The sequence below is a fragment of the Podarcis cretensis genome (assembly GCF_951804945.1).
Source record: "Podarcis cretensis genome assembly, chromosome: 13".
Classification (NCBI taxonomy): Eukaryota; Metazoa; Chordata; class Lepidosauria; order Squamata; family Lacertidae; genus Podarcis; species Podarcis cretensis.
This window is the reverse complement of record NC_137182.1, coordinates 55,408,589-55,430,626: the sequence shown is the minus strand read 5'-3', so window position 1 is coordinate 55,430,626 and position 22,038 is coordinate 55,408,589. Positions and strand designations below refer to the sequence as shown.

The window sequence follows — 22,038 nt, the reverse complement described above, 5'->3', positions numbered from 1 at the left end:
ACATTCTCTTGCCACTATTCTTTTGTCGGGATTTCCTCAAGTTCTAATCCTCTTGCCCTGCAAGAAATCCCCCAAGCGCTCTTAAAGGTCTATTAACTTGTCACTCTTGCAGGAAGTTCCCATATTTACTCAAATCTAATGCTCACCTCTTTTGGCCAGGTTATGTTGCAAGAATTATACCAGAAAGAAACGGATGTCTCATATACCCCAGGTAGTGTGGTTGCTGACCTTGAACCAGACATCCTGGAGAGTGAAGTCAAATGGGCCTTAGAAAGCACTGCAAATAACAAGGCCAGTGGAAGTGATGGTATTCCAGCTGAACTATTTAAAATTTTAAAAGATGATGCTGTTAAGGTGCTACACTCAATATGCCAGCAAGTTTGGAAAACTCAGCAGTGGCCAGAAGATTGGAGAAGATCAGTCTACATCCCAATCCCAAAGAAGGGCAGTGCCAAAGAATGCTCCAACTATCGCACAATTGCACTAATTTCTCACGCTAGCAAGGTTATGCTTAAAATTCTACAAGGAAGGCTCAAGCAGTATGTGGACCGAGAACTCCCAGAAGTGCAAGCTGGATTTAGAAGAGGCAGAGGAACCAGAGACCAAATTGCAAACATGCGCTGGATTATGGAGAAAGCTAGAGAGTTCCAGAAAGACATTTACTTCTGCTTCATTGACTATGCAAAAGCCTTTGACTGTGTCGACCATGGCAAACTATGGCAAGTTCTTAAAGAAATGGGAGTGCCTGATCACTTCATCTATCTCCTGAGAAATCTCTATGTGGGACAAGAAGCTACAGTTAGAACTGGATATGGAACAACTGACTGGTTCAAAATTGGGAAAGGAGTACGACAAGGCTGCATTTTGTCTCCCTGCTTATTTAACTTATATGCAGAATTCATCATGCGAAAGGCTGGGCTGGATGAATCCCTAGCCGGAATTAAGATTGCCGGAAGAAATATCAACAACCTCAGATATGCAGATGACACAACCTTGATGGCAGAAAGTGAGGAGGAATTAAAGAACCTTTTATTGAGGGTGAAAGAGGAGAGTGCAAAATATGGTCTGAAGCTCAACATCAAAAAAACGAAGATCATGGCTACTGGTCCCATCACCTCCTGGCAAAGAAATGGAGGCAGTGAGAGATTTTACTTTCTTGGGCTCCATGATCACTGCAGATGGTGACAGCAGCCACGAAATTAAAAGACGCCTGCTTCTTGGGAGAAGGGCAATGACAGGCCTAGACAGCATCTTGAGAAGTAGAGACATCACCTTGCCAACAAAGGTCCGTCTAGTTCAAGCTCTGGTTTTCCCAGTAGTGATGTATGGAAGTGAGAGCTGGACCATAAAGAAGGCTGATCGCCGAAGAATTGATGCTTTTGAATTCTGGTGCTGGAGGAGACTCTTGAGAGTCCCATGGACTGCAAGAAGATCAAACCTCTCCATTCTGAAGGAAATCAGCCCTGAGTGCTCACTGGAAGGACAGATTGTGAAGCTGAGGCTCCAGTACTTTGGCCACCTCATGAGAAGAGAAGACTCCCTGGAGAAGACCCTGATGTTGGGAAAGATGGAGGGCACAAGGAGAAGGGGGCGACAGAGGACGAGATGGTTGGATAGTGTTTTCGAGGTTACCAGCATGAGTCTGACCAAGCTGTGGGGGGCAGTGGAGGACAGGAGTGCCTGGCGTTCTCTGGTCCATGGGGTCACGAAGAGTCGGACACGACTAAACGACTAAACAACAACATGTTGCAAGAATCAAGGTGCGCGCATTAGATGAGAAGGCACATTTGTGTTCGCCAGCAAGTACCTTTTTCTTTTTGGTTTCAAGGTTCTGAAAACCGAGGTGCATGCTAGATTTGATGGCACATTTGTTTAGTCGTGTCCGACTCTTCATGACCTCATGGACCAGAGCACGCCAGGCACTCCTCTCTTCCACTGCCTCCCTGGTGCTGGCACCTTCGAGAACACTGTCCCACCATCTCATCCTCTGTCCTCACCTTCTCCTTGTGCCCTCCATCTTTCCCAACATCAGGGTCTTTTCCAGGGAGTCTTCTCATGAGGTGGCCAAAGTCTTGGAGCCTCAGCTTCAGGATCTGTCCTTCCAGTGAGCACTCAGGGCTTGTTTCCTTCAGAATGGAGAGGTTTGATCTTCTTGCAGTCCATGGGACTCTCAAGAGTCTCCTCCAGCACCAGAATTCAAAAGCATCCATTCTTCAGCGATCAGCCTTCTTTATGGTCCAGCTCTCACTTCCATACATCACTACTGGGAAAACCATAGACCTTCAATGACTCCGCCCATCAGGCTCCCCCTCTGACCCCCCACCTGCTGCAAAAGTGGTCTAACTCAGATTCTGTGAAATGGGCACGTTTGCAAAGAGGTTCTCATCCAACACGGAGGTGTGATAAGAATTTTAAGGTCTTAAGATATGTAATAAATGTTCATAAATGTACCAAACAAACACGTACATAAATACGTCTGAAAACCCCAAAGAAAATAAGTCCTGAACAAATTGACCTCAATTATTTCTCTGCAAGGTCAAAGTGGGAAACACCTCCCCATTGTCTTTCCCCTTCACAAATCCTATCTTAAGGGCACATTTAAGATATGAATAGGGTGGGAGCCTGTGACCTGGCTCAGGAACTAAGTATTTATCATTACAAAAGACTGGCCAGGCTCCCCAGGCAATCCAATCAAGTGACCATTAAACAGGTAACCTTTCAGACAAGATAAACAAGTCACTCAGATTTCTGTTGTAGACCACCTTTTCCGTGATGTAGGTATGATGTATCTGGGGAGTGGTCTTACGTTACACCCCTTCTGTGATGTATGTATGATGTTTGGAGGGGTGGTCTTGAGCTCCAGGGCAGGGAATTTAAAATGTCTATATAAGGCCTTGCGCACCATTTTTCTGTTTTTTTTTTAAAATAATTTTTATTGGGTTTTCACATTTTAGAAACACACACAAATGAAAACAAAAACAAAACATGTATAATTTCATAACCTTACTTTCTTAACCCCCCTCCCTGACTTCCCCCCACCCCACCCCCTTCATACATCCCAAATCCAATAATTAGCTCAGCAGGTTCTTATCTCTCTTCTTTAACATATTATTGTTGTTTTTAAAATTAATTCTTATTACTTGGCCAAATTTTACTTGTCCAATTTTCTTATAAATATTAAATCCTTTTCTAAGGTCGACCCAAATTCCCTTCCACGAATTTCCCCCTTTTTATATTAAATGTAGGTCATAATAGCCAAACACAAAAGTCATAAAAGTTTTAAAGTTCTGTTCTCCCCTCCCTCCCTACCCCGGTTTCTGTCCCTTCCCAAATAAATGTCCACAAAACAGTTCTTAGCCTGGATTCCTCACATCAGAGGCCTTCAAATCTCTGTCAGTCTCTCTCTGCCGGTTTTGTTGGTAGCCCTCTTTGTTGGTCCTCAGTTCTCGAAGGAGCTCTGGCACAGTCTCGTCAAATTTTCTTCCATCCAAAATACTTGGTAACAGCTGCTGCAACAAGTCAACTGATCTCCCATACTCAAAGAGGAAGCCCCAGTCATATTTATTGTTTCTTTTAAGTTCCAATATTCCAAGTGTTCCAGGGGCTTCCTCTTTCCACTTTCGCATCTTTCGCAGATTGGTAATCCCAAGATCTTCTTCTTTATGTTCTAGCAATGTAGGCTTCAGATTGGTACTCTCCTGTAGTTTCTTAACTCCTTCTTCCCTCTCCTCCAGTTCCAAAAATGTCTCTTCTGGTTCAGCTGCAGATTTTGTTTCAGTCAAATCTTTTATGCATTCAGCAGGGTTGCTTGTTTTAGAGTTCAAGGTTATAAGTTGTTTGTTCATAGCCATGCTTTGCTCTTGCAGTATTCCCATGAGAAAAAACATTCTTTCCATCTCTGCCTGTAATTTTCCATCTGTAGCCATTGTAATGTTTCAAAGTTTCCCCTAGGGGGATTCTAGTTACTTAATAGTCCTTTCCCAACAGTCTGTTACTTTGTTATTTGTAACTACTTTGTTCCCAAGCACTTTAATTCAAATATAGCAAGTTTAGTCCAGAGAGATGTTAAACAATAAAGTTTTTAACTTTAACTGCCCGTTTGACAGCTCCTTTGACAGCTGTCAAACTCCTTGTTCCTTTTCCTCCAGCTCACACACAGGGACACTCCCGGGTCGGGGGGGGGGGGGTTAGACAAAAGCTTCTAAAATTTGACTCTTACTCTCCAGCACAAATCTTCTTCTGTCAAATTCATGGAATTAATGTCTTTTAACTCGTACCGAAAAAAAAAGATCTCTCCACCTTAGTTCTCCGATCCTTGCTTTAAATCTTTTGTAGGTAGAGGGGGTGTGGACTTCCCTTTAGCACATCCCCCGGTCGTACCAAATTCAAAGATAAAAATTTTAAAGTCCAAATTCCATTCTACTCACGGGTTGTTTCAAGTCCAAATTTCAGGGGAAAAAAGTCAGCGCTCTCCGGCCATGGCTCGCGGCTTCGCTCCACTGCAGTAGCGGTCTACTCACAGCACCACACCACTCTCCGTACCCTCTCCGTAGCCTTTAAAAAGGCTCTTCGTGGGTCGGGGGGGCGCTTAAGGTGCCCACCGAGTCACCAAGTCCGCAGGCTTCCGCGCCTGCGGTTTCTAAGGGTCCCCGCGTCGCCGTCGCGGTGAGACCCGTCTGCAGCAGAGCCGATTCCCTCCGGAGCTCGGAGGGAATCCGCCATTAGCCGTTCGCGCTAACCCGGAAGTCGCGCACCATTTTTCTGGGTTCCTCCTCCCTCCTGCATGTGGGGAGTGAGGACCCTGTTGCAACAGATCAATAAAGATCAGGCTTACTAGCTGCTTTGCTTCTCAATAGTCTCTGGTTGGCCTCTGTTATTCTCTCCTACCAATAGGGAACCAACATAAGGACTCTATACTGGCTCTTGGATACCCCCATAAGGGGGAAAAAAGGGCAGATTTTTGTTTACAACAGAGGCTTCCAAACATGGTTGGCCCCTTCAGTTCCCAAAGCAGGTGGTTGCACACATCCCCCCACATACCCCGAATGTGTCAGAGAATCATAGAATCGGATGGGAGCCCGAGAGTCATTTAGTCCAACCCCCTTCAAGGCAGGAATCTCATCTAAATCTCATTTCTGGAGCAGAAAACCTTCCTCGCTTCACCTTTCAAGTTCCCCTGTTCTTATCACTTCTGGCGCACCTGCCTTTGGCTGCTTCTGTTTGCGTTGGCGTTTTATGAGTTGCCGCAAAGTAGCCGATTGTTAATTAACGCTATTGATTTCCTTACAGATTAGCCAGTAGGTGAAGCCGTGTGCATCCAAATATTTTATGCTCCAATGTTCCTTTGCCCCGAGTGAGAATGCGGTGAAAAATGCTTTTCATGTGATACTCGTAGTTGTGTATTCTTGTTCAGCCTTAAAGCAGAGCATATATTTATTTAGGCATGTATTTTTAAAAATAAACATACAATCGGCAGTTGCTGCTTTGTGTTATCTCCTTCTTTGTTGGGTTGGGCAAACTGTTACTCTTTGTCGGTGCTTTTTTTCTCTGGAAAAGACCCAGTTCCCAGAAATGGGCAGAGGAAGGACAGCCAAGCCGGCCAAAGGAATGCACTCTGCACATGCTCAAGTGTAGCAGGAAACCCCCCCAATCATTCAGTTTGTACAAACTTCTTTTTTATATATATATATTTTTATTAAGATTTTAAAGGTTACAGAGAAAAAAATAGGAAAAAAACACACAAAAAACAAAAAAAAAAATTTCTAGTCCAAAAAGAAAAAGAAAAACCATACATATAGAAAAACATCATCCAAAAACAGAAAAACGAAAAAAGAAATAAAAAACAGGTCAAACCTTTAAATCACTTACTTACATTCACTTATTTCCTTGACCTCCTTGCACCTCCCATTTTTGTATTCGAATTCAATTAGATATTCCAGCAAATCCTTCCAACTTTGTTTTTATCCTAATAGTTTATCTTAATATACTATAATTTTACATTCTCTATTTCACCGATTCATTTTTACTTAATCCTTTATATCTTTTCTGCTAAAACCACATAGTTGTTTTATACCCAACATCTTTCTAACATTCCTTAATTTTGCAGTATTTCTGACACAGTCCAAAAACGTCCTCCTTCCTTCCCTGCTTCCTAGGAAGGAGGTTCAGAATTTTTTCGAGTTAGAAATTAGTCCTTTCCAGGCGAAAATCCAAAGCTTTAGCTTAAAGTCTCTTTGCTTTGATCTATTTACAAAAGCGGAAGGAGGACTTCCTGTTTACACCTCCCCGCTTTGGTATCCAATTACGTTTTTTCCCCCTTCTTTTTAAATAATTCCAATTTCCCCTACTCACGAGTAGTTGCTTTTTATAGTCGAATTGTCCCAGGAAAAAAGTCAGCGCTCTCCAGCAACGGCTATGTGGCTTTGCTCCGTGAAAGAAGCAGTTGACTCACAGCACTGCGCCACTCGCCCCGCTCCGCTCCGAAACCCGTAAACGGGTTTCCTTGCCAGTTGGGGGGGCGCAAAGGGTGCCCGCTGAGTCCCATGATCACAGGCTTCACCCGCCTGTGGTTTCTGTAGGGTCCCCGCTTCGCCGTAGCGGTATAGACCCGATTTCCACGGAGCTGGTCCCTCCAGATCAGAGGGAATCCGCCATTAGCTGATGGCGCTAACCTGGAAGTCTCAGTTTGTACAATCTTCACACACACACACACACACACACACACACACACACTACATACGCTACGCTTCTATTATAAATTCATAGAAAATGAACCATACATCAGATCTGTACTGTTCTACTTTTATTTTACTCCATGAAGGAAGGACTACAAAATGGGGAAGGTTTGATACAGGGCAGCCATAATCCCTTGAGCATCCCAGCACATCCACAGGAGCCCTGCCCAGTTGCTATGCCAACCCTGATGGTCCCAGACAGAAGACCATCAAGATCACAAAGAACTTGCATATGGGAATGGATTCAGCACGGACTGGAACAAAGGACAATGATCAGATATTCCCTCTGGCGGCAGGAAACTGCAAACTCCCCTCTGTCACCTGGAAAGTACTCATGGGGAGGGGGAAAGGGGGAACCAGCCAGGTGACAGGACACTCAGGTTACCACCACAACCCCTCCCTCAACCCCTCCTTTTTGTGATGTAGTTGTGATGGGGTGTAGTTTGGGGGATTAGTAACTAATAAAAGTTGGGGTCTTCTTTTGTTCTGGGCTTCCATTTTGCTTCATCTTGTTGCGGGTGGGAGTCCTGTCGCGACAGTATTCAATAAAGGCCAAGCCTACATGCTGCTGTTTTGCTCCAAGTTATCCTGGTTGGTGTCTTTGTTTTTGTCCAAAGGAGCCCTCGGATTTTTCCGTTAACACAAGGAAGCAAGGCTCTAGGATTCTGCCCGAGCCTCATACCTCCTTCCCCAAGCCCAGGAAGGTCCCAGGGCAGCTATTTAAGATTCAGAATTAGGTAAAGGTAAAGGGACCCCTGACCATTAGGTCCAGTCGTGGCCGACTCTGGGGTTGCGGCGCTCATCTCGCTTTATTGGCCGAGGGAGCCGGCGTACAGCTTCCGGGCCATGTGGCCAGCAGGACTAAGCCGCTTCTGGCGAACCAGAGCAGTGCATGGAAACGCCGTTTACCTTTCCGCCGGAGCGGTACCTATTTATCTACTTGCACTTTGACATGCTTCCGAACTGCTAGGTTGGCAGGAGCAGGGACCGAGCAACGGGAGCTCACCCAAATCGCGGGGATTCGAACCGCCGACCTTCTGATCGGCAAGCCCTAGGCTCTGTGGTTTAACCCACAGCGCCTTCCACGTCCCCGAAGATTCAGAATTAAGAAGTGTGAAAACAATATTACAGTCGCAGAAACATGGTCCTCCCAGGAAAATGAACCAGTGAAATTTGATTTCCTTGAACTGGAAGCAGGGTGCAGACATTAGTTTCCTGCAACAACAGAGTAAGGAGGACTTAATTCTTCATCAAATCTGGCAATTTAAAAAAATATATTTTTATTTAAGATTTCTTGGTTTACTTTGAAAATAGTTTTGACACCACTGCTGCTATGCCCCCCCCATTCTTCCCTTTTTAGTATCCATCAGTTAAATGTGCCACACGTTTATTCCAATTACTAATTGCATCAAATTGGAAAGGGGGGGAAGTACCAACATTAAGGGAACGGCAGAACAAATTATTATATTACGCAGAAATGACTCTGTTAACGAATAAACTATTCAAAAACCATTCAAAAATGGGATATGTTCTACGAGACAAGGACAACTGTGATTTCAGAGATGAATGGGAACCTTCTACGAAGTATTTAAAGACGCAATAAAGTGAATTGGACTCCTTGGCAAGTTTTGAATAAACACTCACAAATCTTTTATTGACAATAAAAGTTAGATAATCTAAGGATTTGTACAATTCTGTAATATGCAGAGAACAGCATTCATAGAGAAACCAGAGATTGGAACTGAGGGAATTAAGGATGATACGTTTTCAGATATGTTTTGTTTAAATTCCTAATAAAAACTTTTTTTAAAAAAAAGGGATATGTTCAAGAGATATTTACAAAAACGTCGCAGTGATATAACATCTATGGCAGCGTTCAAATTGACGCTTGTGTAAAGCACCGTATTTTTTGCACCATAACACTCACTTTTTTCCTCCTGGAAAGTAAGGGGAAATGTCTGTGCGTGTTATGGAGCGAATGCCTACGGATGGCAGGGATGGCAGGGGGATCTGCTGCAGTCGTGAGCAGAGGATCCATGGTTCCCCTTCCTTCCCTCCTCCGTGGCTCGCTTTGAAACAGCAAAGCGGGAGAAGAGCTGCTGAGTGGGGAGGAGAGAGGGACAGAGAGCCTGCTGGCTTTAAAGGAGCAAAGCGGGAGAGGAGAGGAGCAGCTTACACTAGTGTAAGCGGCTCCTGTCCGGTTGGCTCCTTTAAAGCAAGCAGGCTCTCTGTCTCTCTCTCCTCCCCACTCAGCTGGCTAAATAGCAGCAAAGTTTTTCAGCGAGCCGGGGAGGAGGGAGAGAAGCAGAGCCTGCTTGCTTCTCCTCTTATACCCCTCTTCTGCATTATTAGCAGCATCCTTCTCCACCCACCCCACACGTGTTCCTTGTCCCCTTAAACCCCTCTCCTGCATTATTAGCAGCACCCTTCTCCACACACCCCATGCCTGCTCCTTGTCCCTTGAGCGCTTTTCCTTTCCTCCCCACTTAAAACGTGGTTACAAAGCACGGATCCACATGGATCCTCAGGATTTTTGCACTGGGTCACCCCAAATTCTCCATCAGATCACATAGCATGATGTCCATGGCTACATCTTGCACCAAAGAAAATCACGCACCCACTGTTGCCTGGGGCCGCAGTGGTGCAAAAACGTGGTTACAAAGCATGGATCCACATGGATCCTCAGGATTTTTGCATTGCTACCCCAAACTCACTGTCAGATCACATGTCTGTGGCCACAGCATGAACCACAAAAATCATACATCCACTGTTTCGTTTAGAATATTTTTTTCTTGTTTTCCTCCTCTAAAAACTATGTGCGTGTTATGGTCTGGTGTGTGTTATAGAGCAAAAAATACGGGTAAATATTAAGAAATAAAGGGAAATGGTATAATGCTGTAAGAAAGTATTAGAAAACATATTAAGAGTAAGGTTATAATTATAAGTACATTCAATACTACAAACGTTAATTACATTGGGAAATGATGGAAAGTCTACTTTATTTTACTTTATCTTAGTTTAGTTAGAAAATATGTGGAAAGAGTAATTTAATATTTAACTGTAAATTTATGTAAGGTTATTTTCTTTTCTTTGTGTGTGTGGATTTAAGATACTGTATGGTATCTATGAATTTCAATAAAGGGTTGAAAATAAATAAATGTGCCACACGTTTAAACAGCATTTAACATCTGTGTTGGGCGTACACAATACACCCACCCCAGTCCCTTATATCTCCTCGCACCCGCCTATTCTGGCAGATGATAATTCTGGCAGCAATCTTGATGTTGCAATCTTGCCCTGTCCTCTGCTATTACAGTTCATTTATCATATCCTGGCCGGCCTCACAGCAAAATGCCTCTGTCAGAAGTGAAATAACAAAAATTAAGGTCTTATATGTATAATAAATGTTCATAAATGTACCGCGCAAACATGTACATTAATATATAAACCACATGTCTGAAGCAGCACAGGGAAACAGCCCTGGAACCATTTTGACTCTCAAACTGACCAGATGTTTTCTCTGCAAGGTTGAACGAAATGGAAAAGCCTCCCCATTGTCTTTTCCTTCACAAATCCTGTCTGAAGGGTATGTCTGTCTGTGTATGAATAGGGTGTGAGCCTGTGACCTGGCTCAGGAACTAAGTATTTGTCATTACAAAAGACTGGCCAGGCTCCCCAGGGTATCCAATCAAGTGAGCATTAACAGGTAACCTGCCAGAAAGGAGGTGAACAACACGCTCAGATTTCTGTTGTAGACCACCTCTTCTGTGATGTGTGTATGATGTTTCTGGGGGTGGTCTTGAACTCCAGGGTGGGCAATTTAAAATGTCTATATAAGGGGGGGCACACCTTGGTTCGGGGTCCTCCTCCTTTCCTGTGTGTGAGGGGAGCACCCTGTTGCAACAGTTCAATAAAGGTCAGGTTTACAAGCTGCTTTGCTTTTCAATATTCTCTGCTTGGCCTCTGTTCTTTTCTCCGACCGATGGAGAACCTGCAAAGGACTCTATAAGGGCTCTTGTGTTCCCCATAAGAGAAGAAGGGCAGATTTGCGTTTATTACAGAAGCTTGATGTCCCTTCCTGTTATGTACGAAGCTTGGATCCTAGATCAATAGGCAAGTAGGATCCTAGAATACAACAACTGATTGGCTTGCAGGAGTAGCCCAATTAGGCTCCAGGAGGGAAGCAGAATCAGCCAATCAGACGGGACCCATTGTGTAAATAATGTATATAAAAGCCTGAGTTTCGGGGGGCAATTCAATCACTGTTTTACAAGCTGCAATAAAGAGCATGAAATCACTCTGAGTATATTTCACTTCCCCTCCAAAGGAAGCTGTGGTCTGGCTTGTGCAAGCGTGGGTGGCGTATCGAGCCCTACAGAAGTGGTAAAAGGTAAAGGTAAAGGTACCCCTGCCCGTAGGGGCCAGTCTTGACAGACTCTGGGGTTGTGCGCCCATCTCACTTAAGAGGCCAGGGGCCAGCGCTGTCCGGAGACACTTCCGGGTCACGTGGCCAGCGTGACATCGCTGCTCTGGCAAGCCAGAGCCGCACACGGAAACGCCGTTTACCTTCCCGCTGGTAAGCGGTCCCTATTTATCTACTTGCACCCGGAGGTGCTTTCGAACTGCTAGGTTGGCAGGCGCTGGGACCGAGCAGCGGGAGCGCACCCCGCCGCAGGGATTCGAACCGCCGACCTTTCGATCGGCAAGTCCTAGGCGCTGAGGCTTTAACCCACAGCGCCACCTGCGTCCCTACAGAAGTGGTAGTGCTGGGGAAAATTTTTTTTTCTGTTGCAATAGAGTCCCCTCCCCTCCTCGCAAGGAGGCAACAAAAAGTGTGCAAGTCCCTTTAATTACTTTTGGACATTGCCCAACCTCTTAACCAAAGACCACCCTAAAAGCATTGTTATAAGGGGGGGGGGAACCGTTCCTTTTTCCCTTAAGGGGTACCCAAGAGCCCTTTTAGAGTCCTTAAGTGGGTTCCCTATTGGTAGGAGAAAATAACAGAGGCCAAACAGTGATTCTGTGAAGCCAGTCATCCCACCTTGGCAGCTCATGGGGTATGTTAGCACACCCCTGCTTACTTTATTTTTCGCTCCATAAGATGCACCTAGTTTTCAGAGGATGAAAACAAGAAAAAAAATATTCTGAAGGAAACAGTGGATGCATTATTTTTGTGGTTCATGCTGTGGCCACAGACATGTGATCTGATGGTGAATTTGGGGTGACCCAATGCAAAAATCCTGAAGATCCATGTGGATCCGTGCTTTGTAACCACGTTTTTGCACCATTGCAGCCCCAAGAAACAGTGGATGGGTGATTTATTTGGTGCAGGCTGTAGCCATGGACATGCCATGTGATCTGATGGTGAATTTTGGGTGACCCAATGCAAAAATCCTGAGGATCCATGGGCTTTTACCTCCCCCCTCCCAGACAGCCTGCAAGTCCCTTATTTCTCTCCCGATCCCACCGATAAGCTGTTTCCTTTCAACACTCCCTTCCCTCTTGTTTGCCTTAGTGTCTTTTCCTTAGCTGGAGCAGTTTTTTGCTCCTCCTTTTCTTCTAATTTCTCTCCTTATCGCTTTAGTCCTCCTGTTTTCCTCCTTTGCAAGTTTGCTGTCTTTACCTCCCCCCTTCCAGACAGCCTCCTTTATCTCTAGCCTCCCTTATCTCTCTCCCCACAAATGATCAGCTGCTTCCTTTCAACACCCACTTCGCTCTTTAAAAAAAAAGAAGCTTGATCTGCTTTTTGGCCCTGGGCAATTCGGCTCCAGGGACCACACATTCACTCCGTAAGACGCACAGACATTTCCCCTTACTTTTTAGGAAGAAAAAAGTGTGTCTTATGGAGCGAAAAATACGGTAAATATTTATTGAGATTTACGGGACAAATAGAGCTCAAGGAAATGTGGGAACAGGAGAGATCAAATGGGCACATCATGTAAGTGAGACTCAGTTGGATCTGGTCTTCCTTCTCACCTGTCCGCCCTCTCTGCCCTGGGCAGGTTTGCCAGCGTGCCACCCTTCCTCCTCTCCCTTTGCCAGGCACTGCCCCTGATCTCAACCAGGCGCTGCCCCTGATCTCAGCGGGCAGGAGGACCCAGAGGAGGAGAGAGCAGCGTAAAAGGTGGAGCAGGGCTAGGATCTTACAACTGGTGTCATAGGGGAGGAGACTCAGACGGTACTTCGCCGGTCTAGGCTTTAAGACGTAGAGCTGCGCGCTACGGCTTTGAAATGGAAACTGAACCTCAATAAAGACTTTTGTACATAACTACAGCCTAGCATTGGTCCTCTGTGAGCTGGGACCTAGAGGCAGCTCTGACACATACGCTTCAGGTTACAGACTCCGCTAACCCAGAAATAGAGCTTCAGGTTAAGAACTTTGCTTCAGGATGAGAACAGAAATAGTGCTCCGGCGGCGCGGCAGCAGCAGGAGGCCCCATTAGCTAAAGTGGTGCTTCAGGTTAAGAACAGTTTCAGGTTAAGAACGAATTAAGTACTTAACCTGAGGTACCACTGTAGCCACCGAGAGCTTGATTTTCCATCAAAGTCCAGTCCTTGAGACTTAAATCTTGTCGGGGATTGGACGTGGGCACTGCAGCCACTCCCCACGGATTCGTGGTTCCACTGCGCCCTCCCGTCTTCCACACTTACGATAACCGGTCAGTGCCAGGTGTGTGACACACTTTCGGCTCTCTCCCAAGGTACTATGAGCAAATGGCTCCCAGCCAGCTCCTGACACGAGTAATTAACCAAACACACCCCTGTGTTGCAAAGAGAACGTCAGCAATGTCTAGGGAACACGGCGACCATGTACATATGCAAGAAACAATCTTTTATAGAATTCCTTCAAACCATAATAATAATAATAATAATAATTTTTATTTATACCCCGCCCTCCCCAGCCAAGGCCGGGCTCAGAGCAGCTTACAAGCAATAATAAAAACAAGTTGAATGATTACAACTTAAAAACAAAATTAAAATACAACAATTAAAATATTGAAACATTAAAATATTAAAATGTAGCCTCATCGCAGGAGGAGAAGGAAAAGAAAAAAGAAAGAGAGGGAGGGAATCAAATTGGCTCCAAGCCAAAGGCCAGGCGGAACAACTCTGTCTTACAGGCCCTGCAGAAAGAAATCAGATCCTGCAGGGCCCTGGTCTCATGAGGCAGAGCGTTCCACCAGGTGGGAGCCACTGTTGAAAAGGCCCTGGCCCTGGTTGAGGCTGATCTGACTTCCTTAGGGCCCGGGACCTCTAGGGTGTTGCTATTTATGGACCTTAAGGTCCTCCGCAGGGCATACTGGGAGAGGTGGTCCCGTAGGTACAAGGGTCATAGGCCGTGAAGGGCTTTAAAGGTCAAAAGCAGCACTTTAAATCTGACCCTGTACTCTACCGGGAGCCAGTGCAGCTTGAAAAGCACTGGGTGAATATGCTCCCATGGCAGGGGCCCCGTGAGGAGCCTCGCTGCAGCATTCTGCACCCGCCGGAGTTTCTGGGTCAGCTTCAAGGGCAGCCCCGCGTAGAGCGAATTACAGTAGTCAAGCCTGGAGATGACCGTCGCATGGAGCACTGTGGCCAAGTCGGGGCGGGAAAGGTAAGGGACCAACTGCTTGATGCGGTGAAGGTGGAAAAATGTCGCCTTGGCTGTTGCTGTAACTTGCGCCTCCATGGAAAGGGAGGCGTCAAGGATTACACCCAAACTCTTAACGGAAGGCAACGGCACTAATTGAGCCCCCGCAAGAGAAGGGAGTTGGTCCCTCACCCCCATGCCATCCTGACCCAGCCATAGAACCTCTGTCCAAAATGAAATCTTTAATCTTCGTCAGCGTGGTGTAGTGACGACATTATTACATCAGCACTGTTCCACAGCATTTGACATTTTCATTTACATACATCCATTCAAAAGAAGATGGGTTTATGAAGCAATTCTATATCCTCCCACCACGCTGACAAGAATTTTACGAAACAGTGGTCTTTATTCGGAATCACTGTTTAGTGTTACACATCATATTTGCTGAATACACAAAGCTTCACAGCTTGTCTGTCACAAAGTCTGGTACCTCGCTTCATTTAAAGATTTTCAGAGACTCTGAGGCTAAAGATTTCATGAGAAGAGAAGACTCCCTGGAAAAGACCCTGATGTTGGGAAAGATGGAGGGCGCAAGGAGAAGGGGACGAGATGGTAGGACAGTGTTCTCGAAGCTACCAGCATGAGTTTGACCAAACTGCGAGAGGCAGTGGAAGACAGGAGAGCCTGGCGTGCTCTGGTCCAGGGGGTCATGAAGAGGCGGACACGACTAAACAACAACACATGTTCATCGTGTTGCCTAGACATTGCTGACGCTCCTGACACGAGACACCCCTGCAGCTCTCAGTTTTGAGAACGGCACCTCCTTTCTCAAATCATACAGGACATCCTTTTGCCCTGAACTGGGGGAAGCAGAGGTTGTAGAAGGAGCCCGCTTCAAAGAGGTCAAGCTCCCTCCAATGGACCCATCGCTTTGCCTGCAGCTCCTCCCTCGTCAGAGACCCTGCCTGACCGTAGTAGTGAGGGTCAAGGACCAGGAGGTGGTGGCGCCCTTCCGGGCCGGAGCAGACCCCGAGCAGCCCCTTGGAAGAATTGTCCCTGTCACCCCCCATCATAACGGGCCCGCCTCCTCCCTGGAAATGGTCATGCAGAGCCTCCAGCTCTCTCTCCAGCTCCCGCCCGTGGGGAATGTGGACCAGCTTGCCCGGCACGCTGTAAAAGTGGTCCAGACACAAGGCCGCTTCTACGGTGCCAATCCAGTCCCGGGAGCCGGCGAAGGAGGCGGGCTTGTCTCCTATCTCCACCAGAGCGTTTTGGATCTCCTGCAGGGAAGGGACCGGGCGGGGAAGGGTTTTTCCGACACCTGGCGGCAGCCAAGAACACACGGTCTGGAGGGTGCGGTACCCGCAGCCCCAGCCTCGGTCGTCCACACCGTCACAGCCGTAGTGGTAGTAGCGGTAGGAGCCGGAGACGAGGGCCAGGCGGTGAGGAGGAGGGTCCGGGAGAGGCAGCCCCAGGTGGACGTCAGAGAGTAAGGGCATCCTCTGCAGGAGAGAGGAGAGGCGGGCCTGCGGGGGAACAAAGAGAGAAGGGGTCATTATTCATTATAATTATTTTTGGTTGGTCAGAGTGCAGTGCTGCAGGTTTGATCCCCGTAAGGGCCAGCTACGCGTATTCCTGCATTGTAGGGGGTTGCGCTAAATGAACCTCAGGGTCTCTTCCAGTTCTATGATTCCATCATTCTCCCGGCCTACCTCACAAGGTTGTTGTGGGAATTCAATGAGGAGGCACCTTGGGGGAAAAGGTGGGCTATCAGTCTAATAAAATAAATAAAGGACTGTTTCCATGAGCAAAGCAATAATAATATGTTTGTGTTCAAATGTGTTTGTGCTCAAACTCAATAATATTGGAAAAGAGCTAACCAGCTCCTTGGCGTAAGGTCAAGCGGAAATCTATTCATTGTCTGACCAGGGTTCTTGGAACCTGAATGGCACCTTGGCATTCCTCCACCACCAGCCAGCGACGAATGGTCACCAAGCACCCTCAGCCCTGACTGGTCTGTTTTGGGGGCTCTCTCTTCCTTGGGGTCCCCTCCTGCAAAGGCTCTCCATACTTCTGCAAAGTTCGGGGGGGGGGGCAGCCTGCTGGCATCTCCCTCATGCAGAAGCGGTGTGTGTGTGTGTGTGTGTGTGCTTCTGCTGCTGTCCTTTGGGCTTCAATAGCAATGCTGCTGCTCAGTGACAGTGCTATAAGAATTTTAAGGTCTTTGATATATAATAAATGTACCAAGCAAACACATACAGTGGTACCTCGCAAGACGAATGCCTCGCAAGACAAAAAACGCACAAGACGAAAGAGTTTTCCGTTTTTTGAGTCATTCTGCAAGACGAATTTCCCTATGGGCTTGCGAGTTCTTGTGAGTTTGTTTCCTTTTTCTTAAAGCCGCTAAGCCACTAATAGCCGCAAGACGAAAAAACCGCAAGACTAAGAGACTCGCGGAACGGATCAATTTCGTCTTGCGAGGCACCACTGTACATAAATATATAAACCACATGTATGAAACAGCACAGGAAGATAGTCCTGAAACCATTTTGACTCCCAAGCTGACCAAATGTTTCTCTGCAAGGAGGGAGGAGGTGAGAGAGAGAGAGAGAGAGAGAGAGAGAGTTTGGATTTGATATCCTGCTTTATCACTAGCCGAAGGAGTCTCAAAGCGGCTAACAATCTCCCTTCCCTTCCTCCCCCACAACAAACACTCTGTGAGGTGAGTGGGGCTGAGAGACTTCAGAGAAGTGTGACTGGCCCAAGGTCACCCAGCAGCTGCATGTGGAGGAGCGGGGAAGCGAACCCGGTTCCCCAGATTACGAGACTACCGCTCTTAACCACTACACCACACTGGCTTCCTTCCTTGTTACAGGAATTGGGTAATCACCATTTCAAAGGAATGGACAGACTACCAGGACAGGCAATCAGATAAGGCATTATCAGATAATCTGGTAGACAGGAAAAACACCAACATTCAAATTTCTGTTGTAGACCGCTTTTTCTGTGATGTAGGTATGATGTATCTGGGGGGTGGTCTTGGGTTACACCCCTTCTGTGATGTATGTAGGATGTATGGAGGGGTGGTCTTGAGCTCCAGGGCAGGGAATTAAAAATGTCTATATAAGGGCAGGCACACCTTGGTTCGGGGTCCTCCTCCTTTCCTGCGTGTGAGGGGAGCACCCTGTTGCAACAGCTTTAATAAAGATCAGGCTTACAAGCTGCTTTGCTTCTCAATCTTCTCTGGTTGGCCTCTGTTACAGTGGTGCCTCGCAAGACGAAAAGAATCTGTTCCGCGAGTCTCTTCGTCTTGCGGTTTTTTCGTCTTGCGAAGCAAGCCCATTAGCGGCTTAGCGCTATTAGCGGCTTAGCGGATCAGCTGAAAAGCGGCTTAGCGGATCAGCTGTTAAGTGGCTTAGCGGATCAGCTGATAAGCGGCTTAGCGGCTTAGAAAAAGGGGGGGGGGAGGAAAAAAACCCCGCAGGAACTCGCAGACATTTTCATCTTGCGAAGCAAGCCCATAGGAAATTTGTTTTGCGAAGCACCTCCAAAACGGAAAACCCTTTCGTCTAGCGGGTTTTCCGTCTTGCGAGGCATTCGTCTTGCGGGGCACCACTGTAGTTTCTCCTACCAACAGGGAACCCACTTAAGGACTCTATACGGGATTTTGGGTACCGCGTAAGGGAAGAAATGCAGATTTTGTTTACAACAACAGAGAACTGGGGACAGGAGGAGTGGAACTTGGAGCAGAGCTCAAAGGAAAGCCGCCGGGTCCCTGCATTACAGGAAGGGCGTGGATTAGATGGCCCTTGTGGAGGGGAAACCTTCCAGCTCTGCAATTTTGATTCCAGCACTGCACATTTCCTCCTGCATTGCAGGGGGTTGGGATAGATGACCCCCAGGGATCCCGTTCCAACTCTGAAATGGTTTATGGGCAAGGCCTCCTTCCACCTGCCTTGCCCCAATCTCGGCTTCTCAATGTGTATTGTATTGTTTTACTGATCATGTTGTTGTTGTTGTTGTTTAGTCGTTTAGTCGTGTCCGACTCTTCGTGACCCCATGGACCAGAGAATGCCAGGCACTCCTGTCCTCCACTGCCCCCCGCAGCTTGGTCAGACTCATGCTGGTAACCTCGAAAACACTATCCAACCATCTCGTCCACTGTCGCCCCTTCTCCTTGTGCCCTCCATCTTTCCCAACATCAGGGTCTTCTCCAGGGAGTCTTCTCTTCTCATGAGGTGGCCAAAGTCTTGGAGCCTCAGCTTCAGGATCTGTCCTTCCAGGGAGCACTCAGGGCTGATTTCCTTCAGAATGGAGAGGTTGGATCTTCTTGCAGTCCATGGGACTCTCAAGAGTCTCCTCCAGCACCAGAATTCAAAAGCATCAATTCTTCAGCGATCAGCCTTCTTTATGGTCCAGCTCTCACTTCCTGGCGTTCTCACTTCTCACTTACTGATCATAGTTTAGATATTATTGTAACTGTTGAGTGGGTTTCTGTTTATCTTTTATATGTTGATATTATTATTTTACACCATTCTAACGACTGTTGAATGTTACTTTTTTGATGGAGGGAGGTTGCCTATTTTAAAGTTATGTTTTATTATCACATTTTTGCATTGCATTGGATTGTTCCAAGATGTACATTTTTGGTTTCTTCGGCTTGTAAACCGCCTTGAGTATTGTAAGATAGAAAGGCGGTATACAAATTAAAAATGATGATGATGGTGATGTCCATAGCTGGTTTTTTTGAAGGGAAATTCTGTCCCTCGACCAAATGTCACCTCCAGAGGATCCCTCTCCCCAGGTAGAGGCTGCAGCATATTATTATATAATAAAGACTTGACGTTTTCATCCCCCAAAAAAGTTTTTGATTTGAGTTTCCCTTGAAATGAGGCTGTATATTAATATTTTAATATTGTATTTAAGTTGTATTTCAATCAACTTGTTTTTATATCGGGTGTTAGCCGCCCTGAGCCCGGTCTTGGCTGGGGAGGGCGGGGTATAAATAAAAATTATTATTATTATTATTATTAGACTCACCCTCCAGAAAATCCAGCTTTCCTTGGTCTCTAGACAGGTCTAGTCCTCCATTACCATAGAGACGGAGGCCGCAAATCCTTTCTATCCGACTCCTAGAGCGGCCCCTCCCTCTTTCCAGTATTTATGATATAAAGCCCAACAGAAGGGGAATTGATGCACTCTATGATGAAGGCCGGGAAGCGGGCAAAGGGTGACGACGCAACGGAACATCCGCTTCCGGAAATCTGCTGCCCAACTTCGAAGGCGTGGCGGCCATCTTAGGTAAGGTTAAGGGGGGGGGACATTCCGGCCGCTCTTCCGCAGTAATATGGCGGGCATCCGGAAGTGAGGTAAGGATAAACTTCCGGCTAGCTCCCCCAAAGGAAAGGGGGCGGTGGAGATGATATTTAAATTTTAATACCTATAGAAGAGCTTAAAATTCCGAAGCCAACACGTAATTGGCCATTGGGGAGGTAAGCGGTAAGCTGCCATTGGTCCGGTTGCTCTGCGTGGGTGGGTGGGTGGGTGCCGCTCTAGGCGTTGGCATCTCTATGATGAAACGCCCTCTGTGCGTTGCACCCACGAGATAGGAAAAGGGTAGAGGCGCCATTCAAGTGCCAAATGGCGGGAACCCATTGGCTTCCTCGTTCTCTTTAGAGAAGCAACGGAGGAACCCAAGATTTTATTATATCCGAGACATTATATCCAAACAACAACAAAAACAGAAAAGGTGCCAACTAAGAGAGAAGTCCTCATATCTCTAATTCAACTCTCTGATTTATTTCATGTGGAAAACACGACTTAAAAAATAATAATTCTGCCCTGCAAATCCCTTATCCTTGTATTATAAAGATAAGTCCATCTCAAATAAATTAAGGGGGAAAATGCAGCGTAGATCTAATTAATAAAGTCATTTGATTACACGTTAAATATAAGATTCTCTATCCTGTTTGTATAATATATTGCGTTTTGGGGGAAAAAACTATCGGGGGTTGGACTAGATGACCGCCGGGGGTCCCTTCCAAACTCTACGACTGTGATAATAGGAATCCTGAAATACTCTTTGAGAAGGGATGGGGTCAGGGTTGATCTATGTTATTTTTATAATGCAGGTTGGCATGGAAGTGAAAAAAAGTAGTGAAAAGGAGCAGAGGGTGGAAAATGTTTCTCTGTCCCCTCTTTCTCCATGCTGAAGGAAAGTTTTGTTTCTGCACATCACCCTAGAATGTTCAGTTCACCATGAGTTCATGAAAACATTGCATTCTGACTTGTTCTTAGTCCGACCTGTTCTTAGTGCTTGGTTGACCACATTTATGGATGAATGCTGTATATTAATCACCGAGTAATTGTTTAAGTCTTGCTATATCAATCATTTTAGGGACGCAGGTGGCGCTGTGGGTTAAAGCCTCAGCGCCTAGGACTTGCCGATCGAAAGGTCGGCGGTTCGAATCCCTGCGGCGGGGTGCGCTCCCGCTGCTCGGTCCCAGCGCCTGCCAACCTAGCAGTTCGAAAGCACCTCCGGGTGCAAGTAGATAAATAGGGACCGCTTACCAGCGGGAAGGTAAACGGCGTTTCCGTGTGCGGCTCTGGCTCGCCAGAGCAGCGATGTCACGCTGGCCACGTGACCCGGAGGTGTCTCCGGACAGCGCTGGCCCCTGGCCTCTTAAGTGAGATGGGCACACAACCCCAGAGTCTGTCAAGACTGGCCCGTATGGGCAGGGGTACCTTTACCTTTACCTTTATATCAATCATTAGTTATAATTTGTTACGGCAAAATCTGGGTGCGAGGCTGCTCTGCCACCCAGCTCATCGGACTAAGTCCGTGGGTCCCTGCGGAGGAAAATGAGCTCAGCCGGAGACAGGAGCAAACAGCAGAAGATCCAAGTTTATTGCGCAACAAGTTCAAGGCGAGATTGAACAGTGAGAAAGGGGTGACATGAGTTTTTGAAACTCCCTCCATGTCCCAGAATACAGTGCAGAAAACGTCACGAATACATCACAAGAGGTGGGATTACACAGATCAGCACTTCAGGAAAGTGGGTGGGGGTTTACACAGATCATTACTTCAGTAAGGTAGGGGTCGCTCAGATCAGCGCTTCAGTAAGGTAGGTAAGGTAGGGGTTGCATAGATCAGCACTTCAGTAAGGTAGGGGTTGCATAGAGTAGAGATATGCATAAACGTTTCCTGAGTACAGGTGATGGCAAGACAATGGCACAGATATGCATCGCCCGTCACCTAGCATTGCCCGGAGGAAGGGCTTGACTGGACCATCTGACAGGATTAAGGTTTTCCTGGGTACGTGACCTGTCGGTTCGAGGATTATGGCGCTGAGGGTAGCATCATGGAGTCCGGAGGGAAGAATATAATTTTATAAAGTTAAGGGGTATAGTGTGGTGCTTGTGCAGCAGTGTGAGGTTTCAGGAGCTGGGCGCCGTCGAGGTCATCGCCTCGGGCCCCCTTTCAAAGAGGAGGAGGTGAGGAAAGGTGCCCCCCCCTTCCTTCCGTATCAAATTTAATAAGGAAGCTTTCACGCCTGTCCAATTCTGTGTTCCCTTTCCCACCCTTTAATCTATTGATGATTAATGTCTATATGTAACCTTTGCTTTGTACTTGCGTTAACCAATCAGCAACAAGCACGTATGTGGCAATGCTGTAATATTCAATAAAAGACTCCCCGAGACATGCTCGAGAGATGCCTCCCATATGACACCCAC

General features: G+C 46.7%; 1 protein-coding gene and 1 long non-coding RNA gene across 2 annotated transcripts in view; one reads left to right on the top strand and one right to left on the bottom strand.

The window, feature by feature from the left end:
* Nucleotides 1-22,038, top strand: part of LOC307202381 — a 50,645-nt gene that overhangs the window by 24,820 nt on the left and 3,787 nt on the right. The gene's annotated exons all lie outside the window — the stretch shown is intronic.
* On the bottom strand, nucleotides 14,531-19,512 carry UFSP1 (UFM1 specific peptidase 1). Its single transcript, XM_079952175.1, has 2 exons — nucleotides 19,345-19,512; nucleotides 14,531-15,830 (listed from the first exon to the last, which is right to left on the bottom strand). The coding sequence occupies exon 2, from the start codon at nucleotides 15,801-15,803 to the stop codon at nucleotides 15,138-15,140; it is 666 nt and encodes a 221-aa protein (XP_079808301.1). The 5' UTR covers nucleotides 15,804-15,830; nucleotides 19,345-19,512; the 3' UTR covers nucleotides 14,531-15,137.